The sequence below is a fragment of the Trematomus bernacchii genome, unplaced genomic scaffold (assembly GCF_902827165.1).
Source record: "Trematomus bernacchii unplaced genomic scaffold, fTreBer1.1, whole genome shotgun sequence".
NCBI classification, from domain to species: Eukaryota; Metazoa; Chordata; class Actinopteri; order Perciformes; family Nototheniidae; genus Trematomus; species Trematomus bernacchii.
The window spans coordinates 7,945,939-7,965,866 of NW_022987720.1; the positions used below are offsets into that span (position 1 = coordinate 7,945,939).

The following is a 19,928-nucleotide window of genomic DNA, read 5'->3' on the forward strand; positions in this document are numbered from 1 at the left end:
ATTATTAATCCACTTCTGCTTGTGGTTGTTTTGTGTATTTACAATTTTTTCGCAATCTTGATTTGAATTTTAGATGACAGTCAACACTTGAGAGATTTTAGTTAAGACCATCCCATAGTTTTGCACCTAATATGGATAAGCTGTGTGATGTTCTGTAGAGCTTTCTACACAAAGTGTTAGTTTGCCTAGACGGGTACTTGCTGACTTCTATTTGGAACTGCTTTTGTACATGAGGAGGTATTTTGTTGTGGAAAATATTGTGCATCACCAGGGCAGTTTTAACACATTTTAATAGATTTCGCATGTTCACATTTTCCTACCCCACATATTGTTCTTATTATATTTTTTTGTGATACAATTATTTTTTGTAGATTTGTTATGTACGTGTTTCCCCATATAACTCTCTATTTAAACAGAGAACCAGGGAACCAATGAGATGCTACAGTCGGCCCGTCTGTGGAGGCAATAGTGAAATACTGTTTACCTCCAAGAAACCAGTCAGCTACAGGAACACTATGTCTGTTTCTGATCACAACATTCGTCTGGAGTCACGCTCCTCCCCCCACATCATATCACCTCCAGCAGAGGTCAGGCCAGGACTCAGAGAGTAGAATGAGGAGACAGTGGACATCACACACACACACACACACACACACACACACACACACACACACACACACACACACACACACACACACACACACACACACACACACACACACACACACACACACACACACACACACACACACACACACACACACACACACACACACACACACACACACACACACACACACACACACACACACACACACACACACACACACACACACACACACACACACACACACACACACACACACACGTACCCATTACTACAGCTGTTACTGAGCAATGTATTTTTACTGCACATTCTTCTAAACAACATGTACTTTTACTACACAGCATGTAGTATTACTCTGCAACATGTAATTTTACTGCACAACATGTACTTCTGCTGAACAGACTAAGCCCTATACACATACACAGTCAATTAACCAATGCAATCACTGAAACTGAAATATGAAGCAGTTGGAAAAGAGTCTATGCACATCCAAAGCCAAAGAGCTGAAGTATAAGGTGGCATAACTAAGGAAAACAAAAAGTGATCAATCATATAACATTCACAGATTAATTAAAACAAGTTACAGAAAAGAGTTTAGGCTTCTGGTAAATGGTTAATGTTTTTGTTTAGGAGTAATGGCAGCTGTTGAACACATGAGGGCGGCAGACATCATATAATGAACATTTCTGATACACTGTAAAATAAGTATTGTGTGTTTTCATCATGCACCTTCATTATATTCTTTTTTATGGATAATAAGAAAATAATGGTTCTTCAGAGAATTACAAAACAAAATGATATATTTCTTTATTTTTCAAGATTCAAGGCAACATCGTGACATGAAACCGTGATGAAAATGTTTTTTATTAACATATTTACTGCTGGGAAGTTGCCAAGTGATCAATAAAGTTTAGCCTATGATAACCTATGATAAATTGATGATCCTTTTTTGTATTATCAATGAGAAACATCAAAGTTAGCAGTGCAGTAAAAAGATCAATATTTAGTGGAGTTGAAGAGGAATGTTTTGTTGTTGATTTATCATAGTTTTCACTGTATGTGTTTGCTTTATGCTTTGTTCTGTATCATTTGTGTATCTATTTTTTTATTTTATATATATTAAAGTCTTATTAAAGTCTACTGAGAGCATGTTGCATGACGGATTTTGCACTATAAATCAAATTGATGAATGAAAACTACAATAAAAAAGGAGAAATATCTGTTTTTAAAGTGGAGGAGATGTACAGTTTTCTGCAGAAATGTACACACAAGTATTGACTGTGGGATGTGCAGAAGCTAAAGAAACTAAACTGTCACATCATATTTTGCATGCATGGATGTGGACTCACATTTGACATGATGGACTCTCACATGTGTTTTAGAAAACAGGCCTCCCTAAAAACAAAGTCCATGTGTTATGTATGAGTGAGGTTAATGATTCACTGCAGAGCGGTAACATAAAGCTGCTTTCCCCTTCATCAATATATTTACAACGTGTTACAAACCATCTCTTGTTACTGTAAACATTGTTCCTTCAATTAAAGAATGTTAGTATAATCACAAAAATGTAAAGTATTAAACATATTGTAGAGTAAATGACATCATTAAATGTTAGTACTCATGATAAATGTAGTGGAGTAGGAAACAGCAGAAAAAAAAAGTAACTCAATAAAGTACTATGTAAAATACTTTAGTTAAAGGTAGGGTAGGTAAGTTTGAGAAACCGGCTCGAGATACACTTTTTGTTATATTCCATGGAATGCTCTTAACATCCCGATAGCAATGAATATCTTAAGTGCTTTGACAAAAAATCCATAAAAAAATGTCATCTGTGGAAGCCGTAATACTGTAAAAGTACGACCAATCATTTTAGCCGGCCCGGCTAAAATAACTGGATGGCCTACCTGCCTGTCAGCCTTCCATCGGGGCAAAAACTTATCTCGTGCCCTCATTGGTCATGTGCGCGTTCGTGTGTGTTGGAGGAGGGGCTCTGTAAGGAAGTGGCAGATTTTCTCCGGTTGTGTATTTTCAAATTCTAGCGATCTCGAGCCGAGGCCTGTACTACGAAGCTGGTTCAACCTAACCTGGATATGTTTGAGTTAGCCGGTTGGCCCAATCCAAAACATACGCGCTCTGGCTAAACTGTACTACGACGCTGGTTATCAAGTGGATCGCTCAAGCCAGCCGTGTCCTATCTAGTTAGGTGCGCGTTCACATGAAAGGGGTGGTATTTGGAGCATTCGACCAATCACAAACATGGACAAGAGTACTGACAGCGCAGCGTCATACTTCCTGAATGAAAAGTGAACTTTAATATTAGTCAAATATGAATAAGTTAAACTTTAAACATCCATGACTTAAACACTTTATCCAGGATAAAAGCCACATAGCTGCACCTGCAAGGTGAATACAGCTGGTAAAAGAAAAAGTGTTTGAATGCGTACATTAACAGGTTTATGAAATCACTGCCAAGACACGAGTGGATCTGACTTTAATTAGGAGAATTTGACTCGAGTGTTTCATCAACTTAATGTGTTGCTTAAAATAATACTTCTGCATACAGTATGTGACACTGTGAGTGTTGCACGGCCAGATACGGCTCAAGAAGCTGACTCAAATAAGGAAATATATGATACATTATGATGTGATATGATATGAATGATAATGGGACACATCGACGTCTGCACTCACAGTGCCGCGGACTGTACTTAATGTTACTCTGATCCGGTTACTTATGTCGTGGCAGATATTTAAGTAAGCTTTCTTAACGCTAATATTATAATAGTCAGATTGCTCTGAAGATGGGAGGGGATATTCTATTAATTTTCACGTTCACACAGTCAGTTGATTTTGGCCGGCCGTCTTTCCTTCAACGGCAGTTTTTCTGTATTTCCTCTATCCTGTAATATGAATTGATCGCTTTAAACTCCGCACACGGAGCTCTGATTGGTCAGCAGGCGGTGCTTTCACTGAGTTGATCTCTTAGCCTGCCACCTAACCTGCTCCGGAGCAGGTTTGCCGCTCAGCATAAGTTACCATGGAAATCTAGCCTGCTAAAAAGAGAACCAGCGTCGTAGGACCGGAAAGCCCGAGATTTCTCTGAATTTAGCCGGCTAAGCGAAAATCCAGCTTCGTAGTACAGGCCTCAGGCCTCCGGTTTCTCAAACGTACCTACCCTACCTTTAATGTACTGTGATACCTTCAAACAACAACGTTTTGATTATTAACAACTTAACCAAACTTTGACGCTGTAAACAAACGTTGGAAGGTTCTTTTTCCCTGCCTTTTCTGTTTCTAGTTGATGAAAGTCTAAAGTTTAAATATTTTAACACATAAGATAGGAGGTTTTAAGTGTCATTTTGTGTCACTTTGCAGCGTTTTTGTGTATCATTTTGCCCATCTTGTGTCTCTTTGTAGTCTTTATTTGTCACCATGTAGTAATTTGTGTCATTTAGTGTATCTTTGCGGCCATTTTGTGTGTCTTTGCGTCATTTTGTGTGTCCTTTTGAATCTAATGTTGGGTCACTTGGTAGTCAGTTTGTGTATCTTTGTGGCCATTGTGTTTCTCTTTGTTTTCATTTTGTGTATCCTTGTATTTGTTGTATCTCTTTGTTGTCTGTTGGTGTCTCTTTGTATTTGTACTGTGTCTCCTTTTAGTCACTTTGTGTGCCTCATTTTGTCTTTTTGTTGTCATTTTTTTCACTTTGTGGTCCTTTTGTGTCTCTCTGTTGTCATTTTGTTTACTTTGTGGTACTTGTATGTCTCTTTGAAGTCATTCAGTCTCATTATTGTGGCCGTTTTGTCACCATTTTGTCTCACTTTGTAGTCATTTTGTGTTTCTTTGTACTGTGTTTATGCATCTTTGTGGCTATTTTGAGTCTCATCCTGGTTACTACATGTCTATGAGTGACATTTGGTAACTGAAGGCCAGAAGGGCCACTGTTACTTTGAACCCTTTGGCGCCTCAGGACTATTCAGTAATCCATCCTTTTAGCACCAAACAGCCTTCAGGTAATAGCACCCCCCAACAATACATAATAGATAGACTTCCTCTGTCACATGCTGAATTATTGAGAGAGGCTGCGGGCCAATAAGAGCTGCACTCACATGATGAAGATTAGTGTTGTTTCATCAGGAGAAATGCTCCGGTCCGCAGAACATCCGGAGGAGGCAGAGTGCTGTAGGATAACAAAATTAAAGTGAAAATATGAAAAAAAATGGTTCCTGGTCCAATTTTTATCAAATAAAGTAGTTGGATATCTTTTTCAGATTCTAAGCACAACAGAAAGTAAAAGCCATTAATGAAAAGTGGGTAAAACCAGAAAAACCCAGAGCTGATGATTGGATAAGAATAATATATGATTGATTTAGGATGGAAAATACTTTTTTCTATTGGTAGGAACAAATATTTATAAGATTGTATTATTTATTTTATTTTACACATTATTATTATTCAATGTTGAAATGTCTTAAGTTTTGTATGTAATTTATTGGTCTTTATGTGCTTCTATATTGGCTATTTTACATGATATAACTTACTAATAATTATTAGAAAAATAGCAATTATCGCTACTAATAGGGTGTATTTAAAAATATAAATAAATCTAAAAATATGTACTATGTTTATGTATGCTCAGTTTTTATATTTGCCAAACACATTACGTCAGCGTAAAATTAATGAATATTATCACGGTGACGAACCGGCAGGATAACAACAGCAGTGTGGTTAGGTTGTTATTGGGTGTAAATCTGCTTGACTCCTCTCACCGGCGATGTCTCCGAGCAGTAAAACAAGCGCACTAAAAACTTTAAACGCTTCAGCCAATCAGCGCTTCTCTAGTATCTGAGCAGACCAATCAGCAGCGCGTTCTCCTTTGTTGTTGGTGATGACATGAAAATATTGTTGTTGCTTGTTTGGGGGCTGCGGACACAGACAGACAGGGAGCACCGGGTTTGAAAGCTTCACAGGCGTCGACCAAGCTCAGATTTGATTCATTTTGTCTTACTTTTGATTTTTAGGCAACTGCGTGTTGCGAAGAAAGCGGTCATGTCGGTGAATATGGACGAACTCAGACATCAAGTCATGATCAACCAGTTTGTTTTGACGGCTGGATGCGCCGCGGATCAGGCGAAGCAGCTCCTCCAGGCGGCCCACTGGCAGTTCGAGGTGAGGCTAAAAAGCGTTTTTAGTCTACTTTAAAATAATGTCCAACTACGTTTTGTAACATCTAGCTGTTAACGAGCTGTCAATACACGAATATCAACTCCCAGTATTGTCTATTTGGACGATTGTGTGGCTTTAGGACCCGCTGTGGCTAACAGCGGCTTAGCTAACAGGACTGAGGACGTGGTGCTCGACTCTAGTGGCCGTTTTTTTGTTTACATTTTCGGTAGGAATCCACCGTGTCATTGTGGTGCTAATTGTTGTTAGCTTAGCTGCTAGCAGCCTCCATAAACATTAACGTCGCTCCTGCTTATTGTTTTAGGAGCTACTAGGGTTATATAATCCAAAACCTAATATCCGCTAACATTATACAATCATTAAGATTATGACACATGGTGCATTCAAGTGCTCTTCCTGATTTGGGAAGTCGTTTTTTCAGACTTTGGTGTGTTCTTAAGTAACTAGTAATGTGTAAACAACATGGACGCTACAAAGATTGCGTTTTTGTTATTACTCAGAGAATTAGAATTTATGTGAGACTTTTTCCCACTGGTCATTGAAATCTTGGAAAGTTTTAGATTTTCAGGGGCCTTGAACGTTTTTGAAAGTAGACAAGAATGTATATATTTTGTGCAAGAATAGAAATGTAAGTTATTTTAATATTTGTCATTGGATAGTCGAATTGCCATGTTGTTCAAAAGATGGTGTGTTCATGAGCTTTAAGTCGTTATGTTGAAACACCATTGAGATTGTTGTTAGTGTTGTACATGGTTTCACTGGCACTTACAATCCTTATAGGTTGGACATTTTGAAAAAAATAAGATTAAAACCGTTATTTATTTATTTTTTAACATGAGCCATTTAAAAATCCTAAATGTAAACATTATGTTCAAGAATAGAAATTCGAATGTATTGATATTTTATGTAAGCTTCTGTAAAGCCTGCTATCACTGATGTAGCTGTATGTAACCTTGACTCATGTCTCAAACTCTGTCCATGAATTGGAGGAATTTGGGCCTGAAAAGTCCTAATCAACAAATCAAGAAAAGTTCCTGAAAAACATAGTTTGACTGAGTGTTAGTGGACTGATAATGTATTTAGTTGACAACAGTCCTAACAATGAAACTAAAACACTTGGCTCAAACCCAAAAGCCTGATACATGCATGTAAAGTGGGGAAAGCAGGAGGAAACAAGGTAGTATTGTTTGTGTCCTCTGTGAGAACGTAGTAAACTCACTATTGTTCGTGTTGCTGTGACATCATTGGCCTGATTTTTCTCCGTATTGTCATTCAGAAAGAGAACAAAACAGACTGTATTGTAACTAAATGCTAAAAAAAAAACATTAAGCCGTCTGGATAGATAAGGCTGATTGTGTGACATTGAATGCAATATTATCTCCTTTTTGCATGTCCATAATAAACACACTTTTATTTGAGTAATATGGCAGGGTGTTTAAGACATTTGTAGTTACATTTGAAAAAAATAAAGAGTCGAGGGAAGTTAAATTCCAAGAAAGAAACTCCGATATCCTATGATGTTAAATAGTACATTTACAAGAAAATAAAATCCAAAATGTAACATAAAAAATGACCGGATGAGGTTGATGTGTTTACTTGACACAAAAGGAGAACGTCAATAGACACAACAAACCTAATTGCACATCTTAACAAACATTCAACAAACATTTTAAGTGTGTTGGTTGCTGCTAGAAGGTATTTTTTACTTCCTGTGAGTCTTACTTGCAAATGTAGCTAACTGGCATTCGAACAAAATGTGTAGACGGAGACATCAGAGGTGCAGTATAATGTTTTATACATATGTGGCATTGGCTAAAGACTTACATGCAGGTGGGGGTAGAGCATGTGGGGGTGAAGAGTCTGCAGGAAGTGATCACAGCTGATGAGGGAAGTGTAAACAGCTGAGATGGGTGGGGCCGGTGAGGAGGAAAGGGGAGAGTTTTCTTTTTTTTTTACTTTAACAACCCAGTCAAATTACAATGCATTAGACATTACAATACAGAGTACAGGGAGTATTGTGCAAGAAAATAAATGCTAATTCATCAACAAACACATCTTAAAGAAGTAAGGAATCAACCAGCAACAATGTCTGTCTTTAAGTAATAACATTTCAGAAGTTTAACATGAAAATGAATTTGAACTGAAGTTTTCAGGAAGAGTAAATACATCTGGCCTTGTGAATACATTATAAAGTTACAAAAGTGAGTTTTCTTTATACAACACAAACATACAGTGCTCCTTTTTTTAAGGACCTGTGATCACAAAATAATAAGTAGAATGAATACATAACCCCCTAATCTTTCCCACAGTTAAACATTTACTAAATACCTAACTGTTGAGCTAATGTGTTCCAAGCTAAATACTTGATGACTGTAGATAAACCATATTTTCACCACACATTAAATGAAATCTGCCTTAAAGTAACGTTCAAAGACACCCCGGTGAACTCAGTTGCGGGTTTAGTCACACGGCATGGTGTTTCCAGCAGCAGGAAGTGTGAAAACATTTCGAGGTCCTGAGAAATAAAGTGAGCGGAGACAAAAAAACACAAAAGCTGTGAGGGCTGTGACGCTTTGAGATGTGTGTCACGTTGTACGGCAGACATTCCTGCTCCGCTGCGGCTGTTGTCAAAGAACCAGAGCGTGGGAGGAGGGGGAGAGGGCGGGGGAGGCTGGGGAGGGAACCACTGCATTCATTGAAGTGTTAGAGTGAAAGAGGCCTCCGCTGCAGGGAAATGGAAGCTACGCTGAGCCGTGAAACAAGCTCACACTGACGGATAAAACATGGTGCAGACTGTCAACATTCACAGGGTTTAATATCACATTTGAACTAAAGATAACCGCTACAAGCAACACTGCTGCTAGGGGTGCATACCGGTTCCCCGTATTACCGAAATACCTGTTACTGGCGGCTACGGTATATCGTACCGAAATCAGATCCGGTTTTTGATACTTTTTTCTTTTTTTTTATAAAAGTGAGGCGTAATATCCTTAAACTCGCGCCCAAACCGTCGGAATTACGATGTCAATTTCGCCGTGAAACTCCTCAAACGAGTCACTTTAGAAAATCTAACGTGTGGCTGCATATGACTGCCAGAAGTTTATTTCTGGGAAAGGTGGCAACACATCCAACCTCCAACCAATGCTGTCTCGTATGGCAACCAAGTAGTGATGTGTCGGTCGCGAACGAGCCGATTCTTTTGAACGGCTCTTTGGTACGAACGAGGGGAACCGAGTCGTACTTGGTGAGAGCCGTTCTTGTTGTCGTTCAATCGTTGGTCCGCACTCACTGCCTGCCAAAATCCACTCGCCTTTTAAAAAGCTTGATTTTGTTCCCCAAACTTATTCTGTGAAGACCCGCCCCTACTCTGATTGGTAGGTTTCAGCACGAGGAGTGAGATGGGGTGGGTCTTAACGGAATACGCGAGAGAGAGAAGTCATAACAAGTGGTACAGGACAGGTAGACGACGTGTTTTTCGGATGGAAAATGAGCCAAACGCGAAAACGCAGCAGCATTTGGATGCACTTCAACCAAAACGCAGGCAGTGATAAAGTGCACCATTTGTAAAGGCAAAATATCCTTTAAAGCAGGGTCAACAAATAATCTCTATCGCCACTTCAAAACACAGTAGGCCTATCTAATATTAAGAGTTGCGTGAATTTCATTCAAGGCAAGGCAACTTTATTTACTTAACACATACAGAGGGTAAATTCAAAGTACATTCACTGACATGAATGACATGGATATGGCACCACCTTGTGTCATGTTTACAATGCAGATTATTGACATTAGGTCTGGCAATATAGTCAATCATTATCCTGGTGATTTATTTTGCAGATAAACCCAGTAACCCCGTAAAAAAAACGGCTCTTTTGAACGGCTCTTTGAAAGGAACGGAGCCATAAGATCCGGCTCCCTTCAAAGAGCCATAATTCCCATCACTACAACCAAGTACCTTTGTGTTCAGGGAAGCAGCGTGCCAAGCGAGAGAGTGTTCAGTTCAGCAGGTGATATCCTACGCTGTGAAAGGGCTCGTTATGCTGATATGCTCATCTTCTTGAAGATGAATGCACAAAACTGTGATGGGATTTGTTTTCTTTCATCAGGCAAATGTTGATTTGAATGATGCTATTTGTTTTATGTGCAATGCCGAGATCTCATGATCCTTTGTGTGTTCTCTGGTCAGTCGAATCTCAGGTTGAATATTGATTATACTGGTGCTATTTTCTTTTTGCATTGACAAGATGTACTATTCCCGCCTGATGGTTGTTATAAATGATATTGCAGAATCTGTTTTAAATGTTTGTTCAGTACTAAAAGGTCCATGTCCCACAATTGAATTTAATATTCATTTGACATGTTAACTACATCATAAAGCGCTTTATGGGAGTAATTGCGGGATGATTCAATTTTTCCTTTATGCAACATGAAAGTATCACGATATGTATCGGTTGAGTATCGGTATCGTAAAAAAGTCAACGATATGCAACCCTAACTGCTGCTGCAGCACAACAGTTTGATGCTAAATTATCACTTATTACATTCTAACCATAAACTCTTGAAGATTTGTTTTCCTTTTATGCTTCGTAGATGAATGAAGTTGTTAGAAAAAGTACTTTTTTAAAACATTTCTCAAAATGCTGTGATCCATTATGACACACATTCCAAAACAACATAGACAACAGATATAAAAAAAAGTTCAACCTTTACAATTTTTTTTAACTGTGATTGGAATGATGTTTAGCTATGTTGATGAATTGCCTATTTTTTGCCTTTATTTTTCCATAATGATTTCTCTTCCTGTCTTTATACACCAAAGTGAATTCCACGTGAAAATCCACTTGACAAAGAACTTTGTTTTGATTCTGATTATTAAAAAGTCAACAATCACTCACCAACTATTTAAACATTAATATTTACATGTACAAAAACAAACTGGCATTCAATGTGATTGCAAGTGGACAATACATGTAGGCATTGTTACATTCGATAATAAAGTGCATGATGCAGGGTCTGTAGATATTAGATTATCTACAGACCTTGTCCCTGTGCAAAGAAATCTCTTCTAATGCAGATAACAAACTGGTTGTTAGTTAAAGGTGGGGTAGGTAATTTTGGAGAAACCGGCACGAGATCGCTAGAATTTGAAAATACACAACCGGAAAAAATCTGCCACTTCCTTACAGAGCCTCTCCTCCAACACACACGAAAGCGCACATGACCAATGAGGGCACGAGATAAGTTTGTGCCCCGATGGAAGGCTGACAGGCAGGTAGGCCATCCAGTTATTTTAGCCGGGCCGGCTAAAATGATTGGTCGTACTTTTTACAGTACTACGGCTTCCACAGATGACATTTTTTTATGGATTTTTTGTCAAAGCACTTAAGATATTCATTGCTATCGGGATGTTAAGAGCATTGCATGGAATATAACAAAAAGTGTATCTCGAGCCGGTTTCTCAAACTTACCTACCCCACCTTTAATGTCCCACACTGATTAGCTTATCCCCAAAGAATCACATGTTTCCTTTGATCCACATGAGGAGTACTCAGCTTTTTGTTTCTGTTTCTCAGAGATTGCCAAGTGTTTGTTCCCTCTGAGGAACAAAACACTTCCTGGTTTGTGCATGAGGCAGCTGTTTTATAGTCTAACCCTGCCTCAGCACAAGACTACTTGTTGTTTTACGCTTCAGATCATTATTATCTTCTTTCAAAAATATGATTAGCTGTAGATCACTTGTATTAATTCTGCTTTATTTGAACTCACATAGAAACTAGTTAAACTATAATATATTAACACAAGTTCTGTTTCTTTGACTGTTTTCAGTCAGAAACGTTGGTGTGAAACATGCAGATTAAGAGGAAGTTGTGTGTAATTGAGCTTCCTGTTATCAGTGATTCAGTTAGCTCAAAGCTAATCTAAGAAACCCTCCTGTGCTCTGCAAAGTGTTTCAGATCTCTGAGTGGAGATAATACATTCAAATCCAAGCTCATGTGTTTGCTGACTGATAAAGATGACGTCTTTTGGGGAGAATTACAAACATGTACATTATTGGAATAGGTATACACAGGGTTCTTACGGTCATTAAAAACCTGGAAAAGTCATGGAAATTCAAAATGCAAATTCCAGGCCCTGGAAAAGTTATGGAAAAGTCATGGAAATATAACCAAAGTTGCATCAAATATAATTTATATTGTATCTAATCGCCGAAATAGTAATACTATAACGATAATAAATACTGTATCGTATAGTAATGAAACGTAAAATGGCATTTAACTGTCGAGGTATTTTGCTGGTGAGAGATTTTTACAATCACGCCCTAGTCTAGTCTACAATGGCTTTAGCCTGTAGGAGCTAGCAAGCCTAATATTTGTTTTAGATAGGCACAACATGTTTCATATGCAGACCTTATTTTCCAGCTTACCATGTTAAAATAAAAATGTTTCAGTGGTACCGCTGAGAAAGAGTACTTTTATTGGTCATGGAGAAGTCATGGAAAAGTCATTGGTGAAAAAGTGTATGAACCCTGTATACAGATCCTTAACTTAAGTAAAACACTAATACACCACTGTTAAAATACAGTAGACATTGGAAAAAGCCTCTATTCATAACAAACATTGAATACAATTATATATTTAAATGTAGATGTTATTTAATTTGAATAAATCACAACAGTCTCTTCTCTCTTTCTCTGCAGACGGCCTTAAGCTCCTTCTTCCAGGAGGCCAACATCCCCCCTCACCACCACCAGATGGTAAGTCCATTTATTCCCCTTAAAACATAATCCCTCGCAGTGGACAGATGAACCCGCTGACCTGCTGCTCGCACACTCACTGCTCTGGAAAACAGGCACAGAAAGAGCCGTTGTATTGATAATAGCAGCAGTTTAACACCATTTGAGTTCTTTACTACGCATGGAGAAAATCTATCAAAAGAGGTTAAACCAAACCAACATGCGCAGAGTTTAGAATACAGGACTATCATATGATATAAATATATATAGTCAAATGAAATAATATTGCGTTTTATAGAAAATATGTAAACTGCAGCATGTGTATCAGTGTGTTAAACATAATAGTATGTTTGTGATTTAGCGCCCACTCAGTGCAATTCACTTATAAACCACTGTCCTAGGTAGGGTAGGTAAGTTTGAGAAACCGGCTCGAGATCGCTAGAATTTGAAAATACACAACCGGAGAAAATCTGCCACTTCCTTACAGAGCCCCTCCTCCAACAAACACGAATGGGCACATGACCAATGAGGGCACGAGATAAGTTTGTGCACAGATGGAAAGCTGACAGGCAGGTAGGCCATCCAGTTATTTTAGCCGGCCCGGCTAAAATGATTGGTCGTACTTTTTACAGTGCTACGGCTTCCATAGATGACATTTTTTTATGGATTTTTTGTCAAAGCACTTGAGATATTCATTGCTATCGGGATGTTAAGAGCATTCCATGGAATATAACAAAAAGTGTATCTCGAGCCGGTTTCTCAAACTTACCTACCCTACCTTTAATATAGACAGCTGTAAGTTTACACATGCATTTATCTTTACAATATTTATCGCATTTTTTGAAAGAAAAATCAGGAGAAAATGTACTTTGTTTTAGACACCATTTTCTGGTTTGTCTGTGTCAGCAACACACTCAAGATCTGGCTAGACTGAGCGTAAAGGTTTCGACAACTGTGTCAACATTTTCAAATGACTTCAACTAACGTTCATGTACATACTAGCTAGCTAATATTCATTATGCTAAATGTTAGTTAAATATCTAATACGAGTGAAATCAAATATGAATACATTTAACTGTGCCCCTTTAGTAGACATGAAATTCAAAACATTACATTCCTCAAGGATACCAGTCCGGCTAACTGAGCTAACAGCTAACTAGCAGCTACTGCTAGCGGTTAGCTTGACTTTAGCAACAAATACAGCTGTGTGACCCTCAGGAAACTCCATGAAAAAGAAAGTTGAGGCAGAGCAGCTGGAGCACATCAGAAACATTAAAACAAAATACATTATTTTACATCAAATATTCTCAAGTTTGAACAAAATCAACTTAGTGACATTAAAGCCCAGGGTTCGCCAAAGTGGGAATTAAAATGATTTAAAAGCTTTATTTTTTAAACTGTAAAATGGTTACATAATGTGGCTTTATGCTTTCTAAACAGGCAGAGTCAAGTTAGTTTGTTTCTGTTGAATGCTCGGTAATCCCACCCCCTCCGAACTACCCACAGTGAACACGTTACTGTGTTTGAAGGTTGAAGGGCACTTTGGACTCTTTTGGAGCGTCTGTGTTTGACATTTTCTGTCCGTTTGGCTGGATTTCACATTTGTCTTATAAAACTTATGTTCATTTCGCTTCTAGGCAGGAAATTAAATTTAGAGTGAAACACATCACACAGGGCGTGTCAGACTCTCACAGGAACAATAAGTCTGTGTGCTGTAAAGAAGGGAGTGTGTTGCTTGCTATTTCATCTTTAATTACACTGCCACACAATAATCACTCATTCACAAGACAAAACGCTGAATGAAGGAAATCATTATTCTGTGGCAAACGCTGTGTACTCAACTGCATTCAAGTACACGTTTGTTTTTTACATCCTTATGTCCAGAAGTATAATCAACACATTTTACTTAAAGTATCAAAAGTAAAAGTACTCACTATGCAGAATAGCTATTATAGAACAGTATTATTCTGTTGTATCACTAAAAAATACATCTTATATAATTGTAATGTTCGTCATTGTTGAGCCAAGTTATTTAAAAAAAAAATGGGTAGATAAGTATTTCAGTACTGATCATATTATATCAGCATATCGTTCCACTCCATAATTAATTGAAGTCTAAAGTAGCATAAAACTCAAATATAAGTACGTCTAAATAGTACTTAAGTCCAATACTCCTCCTCTTCCTCCTCTCGTGTGTGTGTACGTGCCGGTGGCTCGCTCTAGGCGGAGCGTGTTGGAGCTTGTAAGGAAGGAGGAGGAAGTGTGTGAGAGTCGATGGGTTTGTTATTATTTTGGGTGCAGTGCGGTGACATCATCTCGCCTGAGGCTCCGCTGTCTGTGTGTGTTTGGAAGAATACAGCTGCAGAGGTCTGAGAGAAAGAGTGAAGCAACTGAACTCGGGGGGGGAGCATCAGCTGCAACACACGCACACACACACACACACACACACACACACACACACACACACACACACACACACACACACGGCTTCTCGGGCCCCGTGATCATTGTTGCAGCATTAATGAACCTTTGATGAAAGATGATGAGCTGAACTTTGTCCCACTCTTCCTCATGCACAGTCGAAAAGGACAACTGTAAAGACAAAATAAAGTCCTATTGATTTATGAATAAGTGTTTCATTAGGATGACTCAGAGGTAAGGCTGCACAATACGAGTAGAATATGCCATCATATTGAATGAACTGAGAGGTGTTAGTGTGCTTAGTTCTGCTTCCTTCACTACAAATGGATTATTGAATTCAAACATGAAAGGACATTTTTTCAAACTCTTTTACTGAAACAGATAAAAGTCAAGTTTTTTACTGATCATCTATTTAAACTCCCTTCTTAAAAAATACATTTTAAACATTGCAGTCTTTCACAATGTAAAACATATTGTGGACAGAAATATGGGAATTTCCACCTACATTTATGATCATTTTAGAAAGTATAAGGGTAGATGTAGCTATGTCATAGTTATGCCATGATAAATAAAACAGACATGTGTCAAACTGTGATGTAAAGATATTTAAGAAGTATAATAATAAACTAAATGAAATAAAAATAAAAACGGATTCTTAGTTTACTTCGATAACATAATGACATCATGATGTAACACTTGCGCTTCTTTGGCTAGCGCTCCAACACATTGTACGTGATTGGCTAAGGGGCGGGACATGTCTAAGCTGTTGACCAATCACACCAGAGCCGGGCAGCTAACCAATCAGAGCAGACTGGTTTCTGGTTTCAGACAGAGGGTGAAAAGAGGTGCTGCAGTATGAGAAAAATAAAGAGCTGTTTGAACATGAAAACATGTCAAAGTAGAGGCACAAGATACAAATATGAAGCTGAACTGACTTTGAAATGTAATAAAAAGGTCAGAGTTAAAGCAAAGATACAAGGTTTAATACAAAAAATGCACTTTTGGTAACGGACCCTGGTAGAGAGAGTGAAGTGTTTTGTGTTGGCATGTAGAAACATGTATTACAGCAGTAAACAGCCGAGTGTTGATTTTGTCAGAAGCATCTTTACTGTGTGTGTGTGTGTGTCTGTGTGTGTCTGTCTGTGTCTGCGTGTGTGTTCTGAACATAACAGCTGAGAGAAGCCTCCTCTATTTCTGTCTGCTATCTGATCTGTGTGTGTGTGTGTGTGTGTGTGTGTGTTTAAATGACTCTTTAATTGATGTTCTCTCTGAAGACGTTTGGCATTTAGAAGTCACACACAGATCACATGTTTGTCCACAGTTAGATGCTAAAGCAGTCTGCAGTGTCGAGTAACAGATGCTTTCAGGATTTCTTTACTGATAATTCAATCAGAGGTTTCCTCTTTTAGAATTTGAAAATGATATTGACTTAAGCCTATTTTCATTTCATTTAGATACCTTTTTTAAAAACTGATGCATTAAGCAGAGATTAAGTTATCAGAGCTGCAGGGAAAAACAATCATTTTTAACATGACCCGGTTTTATTCAGTGTTTTAATCACCTAAAGAGACCCTAGTGTTACATTACATACATGTTGTGTTTCATATTAGTATGTAGTGTATCTACTGTGACATGTCTCCATGCTTTAATGTTCAAAAAGCTCTTTATGTTTCTCATACTGCCTATGCTGCAACACCTCTTTTCACCCTCTGTCTGAAACCAGAGCCCAGTCTGCTCTGATTGGTTAGCTGGCCGGCTCTGTTGTAATGGGTCAATCGCTTGGAGATGTCCCGCCCCTTAGCCTATCACGTACAATGTGTTGGTGGGCTGGCCAATAGAAGTGCAAGTGTTACATAGTGATGTCACTGTGTTACGAAAGTAAACAAAGGAGTCGTAGAGCCTCGTAATAGAGGCGTTTGAGACGGGGGAATTGGCAAAACATTCAAGAATTTATTTTGTAGTATATATGTTGTTTTTACATCTTTGAGGTTGTTTCTAATTTAATTTCATATAGTTTATTATTGTACTTTACCTCTTAGATATCTGCACATCACAGTTTGACTTCACGTCTATTTGGTTTATCATAACATGACTCGGGCTACTTCCACCCTAAATCTTCCAAAGTGTGTGGGTGAGAAACTCCCTCTGGAGGGAGCTTTGGGATTTTAGCCTTTGCAGACCATTTACATGCACAAAAACCTAAAGAACACACTACAGGAGAGGGAGAACCTCAAAAAGCATAATGGGGCCTCGTTAAATAAAAGTTTAGACCTACCTTTTGCTTACTCCTTTCTCTTGTGTGCGTCCCGCAGATGTGTACTCCCAGGAACACGCCCGCTACGCCACCCAACTTCCCGGACGCCATCACCATGTTCTCCAAGCTGCGTGCGTCTGATTGCGGCCCCGGGTCCGGCAGCGGTTCCTCCATGGCGTGCTCCCCACCGACCCCCTCCTCCAGCTACGGCTCCTTCTGGGCGTCCTCACCGCCCAGCCACCAGCCCGCCTGGCTGCCCCCATCGTCGCCAACAGGCCCCCACCTGCACCACCACTTCCACCACCACCACCTGCAACAGACTCCCATGTGGCCCCCTGGCGCCCAGCCCAGCGCCGCCCCACAGCCCCCCGTCGTGTCCGCGCTGCACGGCCAGAGATGAGACTGAACGGGGAGGAGGGGGGCTGGTCAAGGAGCCAAATGTATGGGGAGGGTGGTGTGGTGGGGGGGGGGGGGGGGGGGGTGGGGGGGCGGGGGGTCCATGTGTGGAATGAGAGGAAATGGAAAAAGACAAAAATACTGTTTTCCTGTCTCGTTTTTCTAAACCGAAGACTTCCTCTCCGTCTTCATCACACGCCGAGGAAACGAACATTCTTTTTCATCCGGGATGCAAATCGAGCCCAGGACCCAGCAGAGCGCTCCGAGGATAGCAGCCATGTGATCTCATTTTTTATCTTTTAAAAACTCTTCTTCTTCTTCAGATGGTTCGGAAATATCTGGCAATAACCAGCAGAAAACAGACGGGATTCTAGATGTTTCCTTTACAGCGATGAAACTGCTCACAGAGAGATGCATCTACAGATGTCCTTTACCTGAGTCACACCACAGATTTAGCACAGGAATAAAACCTGCTAATCTTTGACCTTTTTTTTTAAAGAAACAACGACCTGGATGACAAAATCTTCTTTCTGCTGCATATTAAGAAAGATGTTTCCTGAACTTTCATCCTTTTGTTGCGGTTTCCTGATCCAAACAAGGTGTTGCTTTATTTCTACGACGTGTAAACAAAATAGAAAATTGTAATGATCAGTTTGATAGAGAGCCTCTGTTCCAACTATGTAACTAGAATGCAATTTATATTTCAGTGTTTTTCTTTTATTGTGACAATATCAGGCGAGTTCCAGGAGTTTATTTTCCGAATTTAAAATGGAAACAAACTAAAACAGAGTGGTAGTGACTAATCTAGAAAAATAATCGCCAACTATTTTGATAAATAGTTGAAGTGATTTTTCATGCAAAACTGTCAGAAAATACTATTTTCAGCCTCTTAAATATGTAGATTTGCTGATTTACTGTTTTATATCATAATAAAATAAATATCTTTGGGTTTTTGGACAAAGCAAGACATATATTTGGACTTTGAGAAACTGGTATGTACATTTTTTCACATTATTTAACATTTTATAGACGGATAAATGAATGAATCCAGAAGATACGATTTTTCTGTTCAAATGTTTTTGTTAAAGGTTGCTATAAACAGAAACATAAAAGCAATATTAGGTAATTTGGGAAATCATAATTACTGTCATTATTTAACATATTAAGTGAACCACACTACGTACTGTTGAGGTCAGGTTATACATTGGCTTCCAATCGGAATGTTTTTATATTTGAATACAAAAGTTAATGTGTCTTGTGTGGTCAAAACAGATAACGGGCATATTTCTGACTACCTGGATCCTTAACAACAGTCCTATGTTTGGGATAAACAATCTTTTATGTTGCAGCAGACAGAATATGATTTAATTCAGATGGACAAAAGAGCGTGGAAGGTTTCAGTAAATCCCTTCAGAGACAGGAAGTGATTTCATGTTGAGTTGAATGGTTAAACGACAGTAGGAAATAACCTTTTGTAAAGTGCAAATATGATCGGTGAGTTAAGTAGAGCGGCAATCATTGAAATGTTTTGAGATCTGCCACATTTATAAAGTCTTTTTTCTCAGAATAATTTCAGACCTCCTGTCACGGGAGAGGGGTTATTAGGAGTCGACTCAGATCCATTTCCTGTTTATTGGTTATGAGGCGGTTTTGTACCACAGCATAATATGGCCATTGTAGGTAAAAAAATAAATAAAGGATGGGTAATGTTTTAAGAAATAATCTGGATTTCAGAGATTAAAACCTTATATTCACAAGATCAAAAAATTATCACAAATGAAGGAAACCTTGCCATGATTATTAAAGCATTAATTTGCGAGAAAAAACAGAAGTATAAAGCTCAGATTAAAGGCATTCTTTTACATTCTCAGAGAATGTTAGTTTTGGCATACATTTTTTACATTATACATTTTTTTTGTCTATTATTTAATCGTATATTCACTTTAATTTAGATAATTTCTGACTTTTGTTTACTTGAGAATTAGGGATTTTATTATCTAAAAATAAAAATTAAGTCTTTTTCTTGGAAAGGATGTTTTTTAATAATACATTCTTGTTTTTCTAATCGCTTTTCTGTAATAATTTTTCATAATTTTCCCATTTTAATGAGAGAATATAAAAAAAATGTTATCAAGTGAATTTACCACTTTAATCTCATAAGTATTCTTACTAAGTATCACCCTCCTTCCCTGGTTATGTCTTTTTTTTGTTTACCTACAATGGCTCTAATGGACAGTTTTGTAAATAAAACCTTCAGCTGAACGTTTTCTGTCACGCTGATGATAGATTTTGGAATATCTTTGTCCGGTGAGCTGCCTTGCCTGTCTGCGGGGGC

At 38.5% G+C, this 19,928-nt stretch overlaps 1 protein-coding gene across 1 annotated transcript; it reads left to right on the forward strand.

Moving 5' to 3' along the window:
* Nucleotides 1-5,515: 5,515 nt before the first annotated feature.
* On the forward strand, nt 5,516-17,648 carry ubald2 (UBA-like domain containing 2). Its single transcript, XM_034142858.1, has 3 exons — nt 5,516-5,774; nt 12,487-12,543; nt 17,256-17,648. The coding sequence occupies exons 1-3, from the start codon at nt 5,655-5,657 to the stop codon at nt 17,595-17,597; spliced, it is 519 nt and encodes a 172-aa protein (XP_033998749.1). The 5' UTR covers nt 5,516-5,654; the 3' UTR covers nt 17,598-17,648.
* Nucleotides 17,649-19,928: the final 2,280 nt, after the last annotated feature.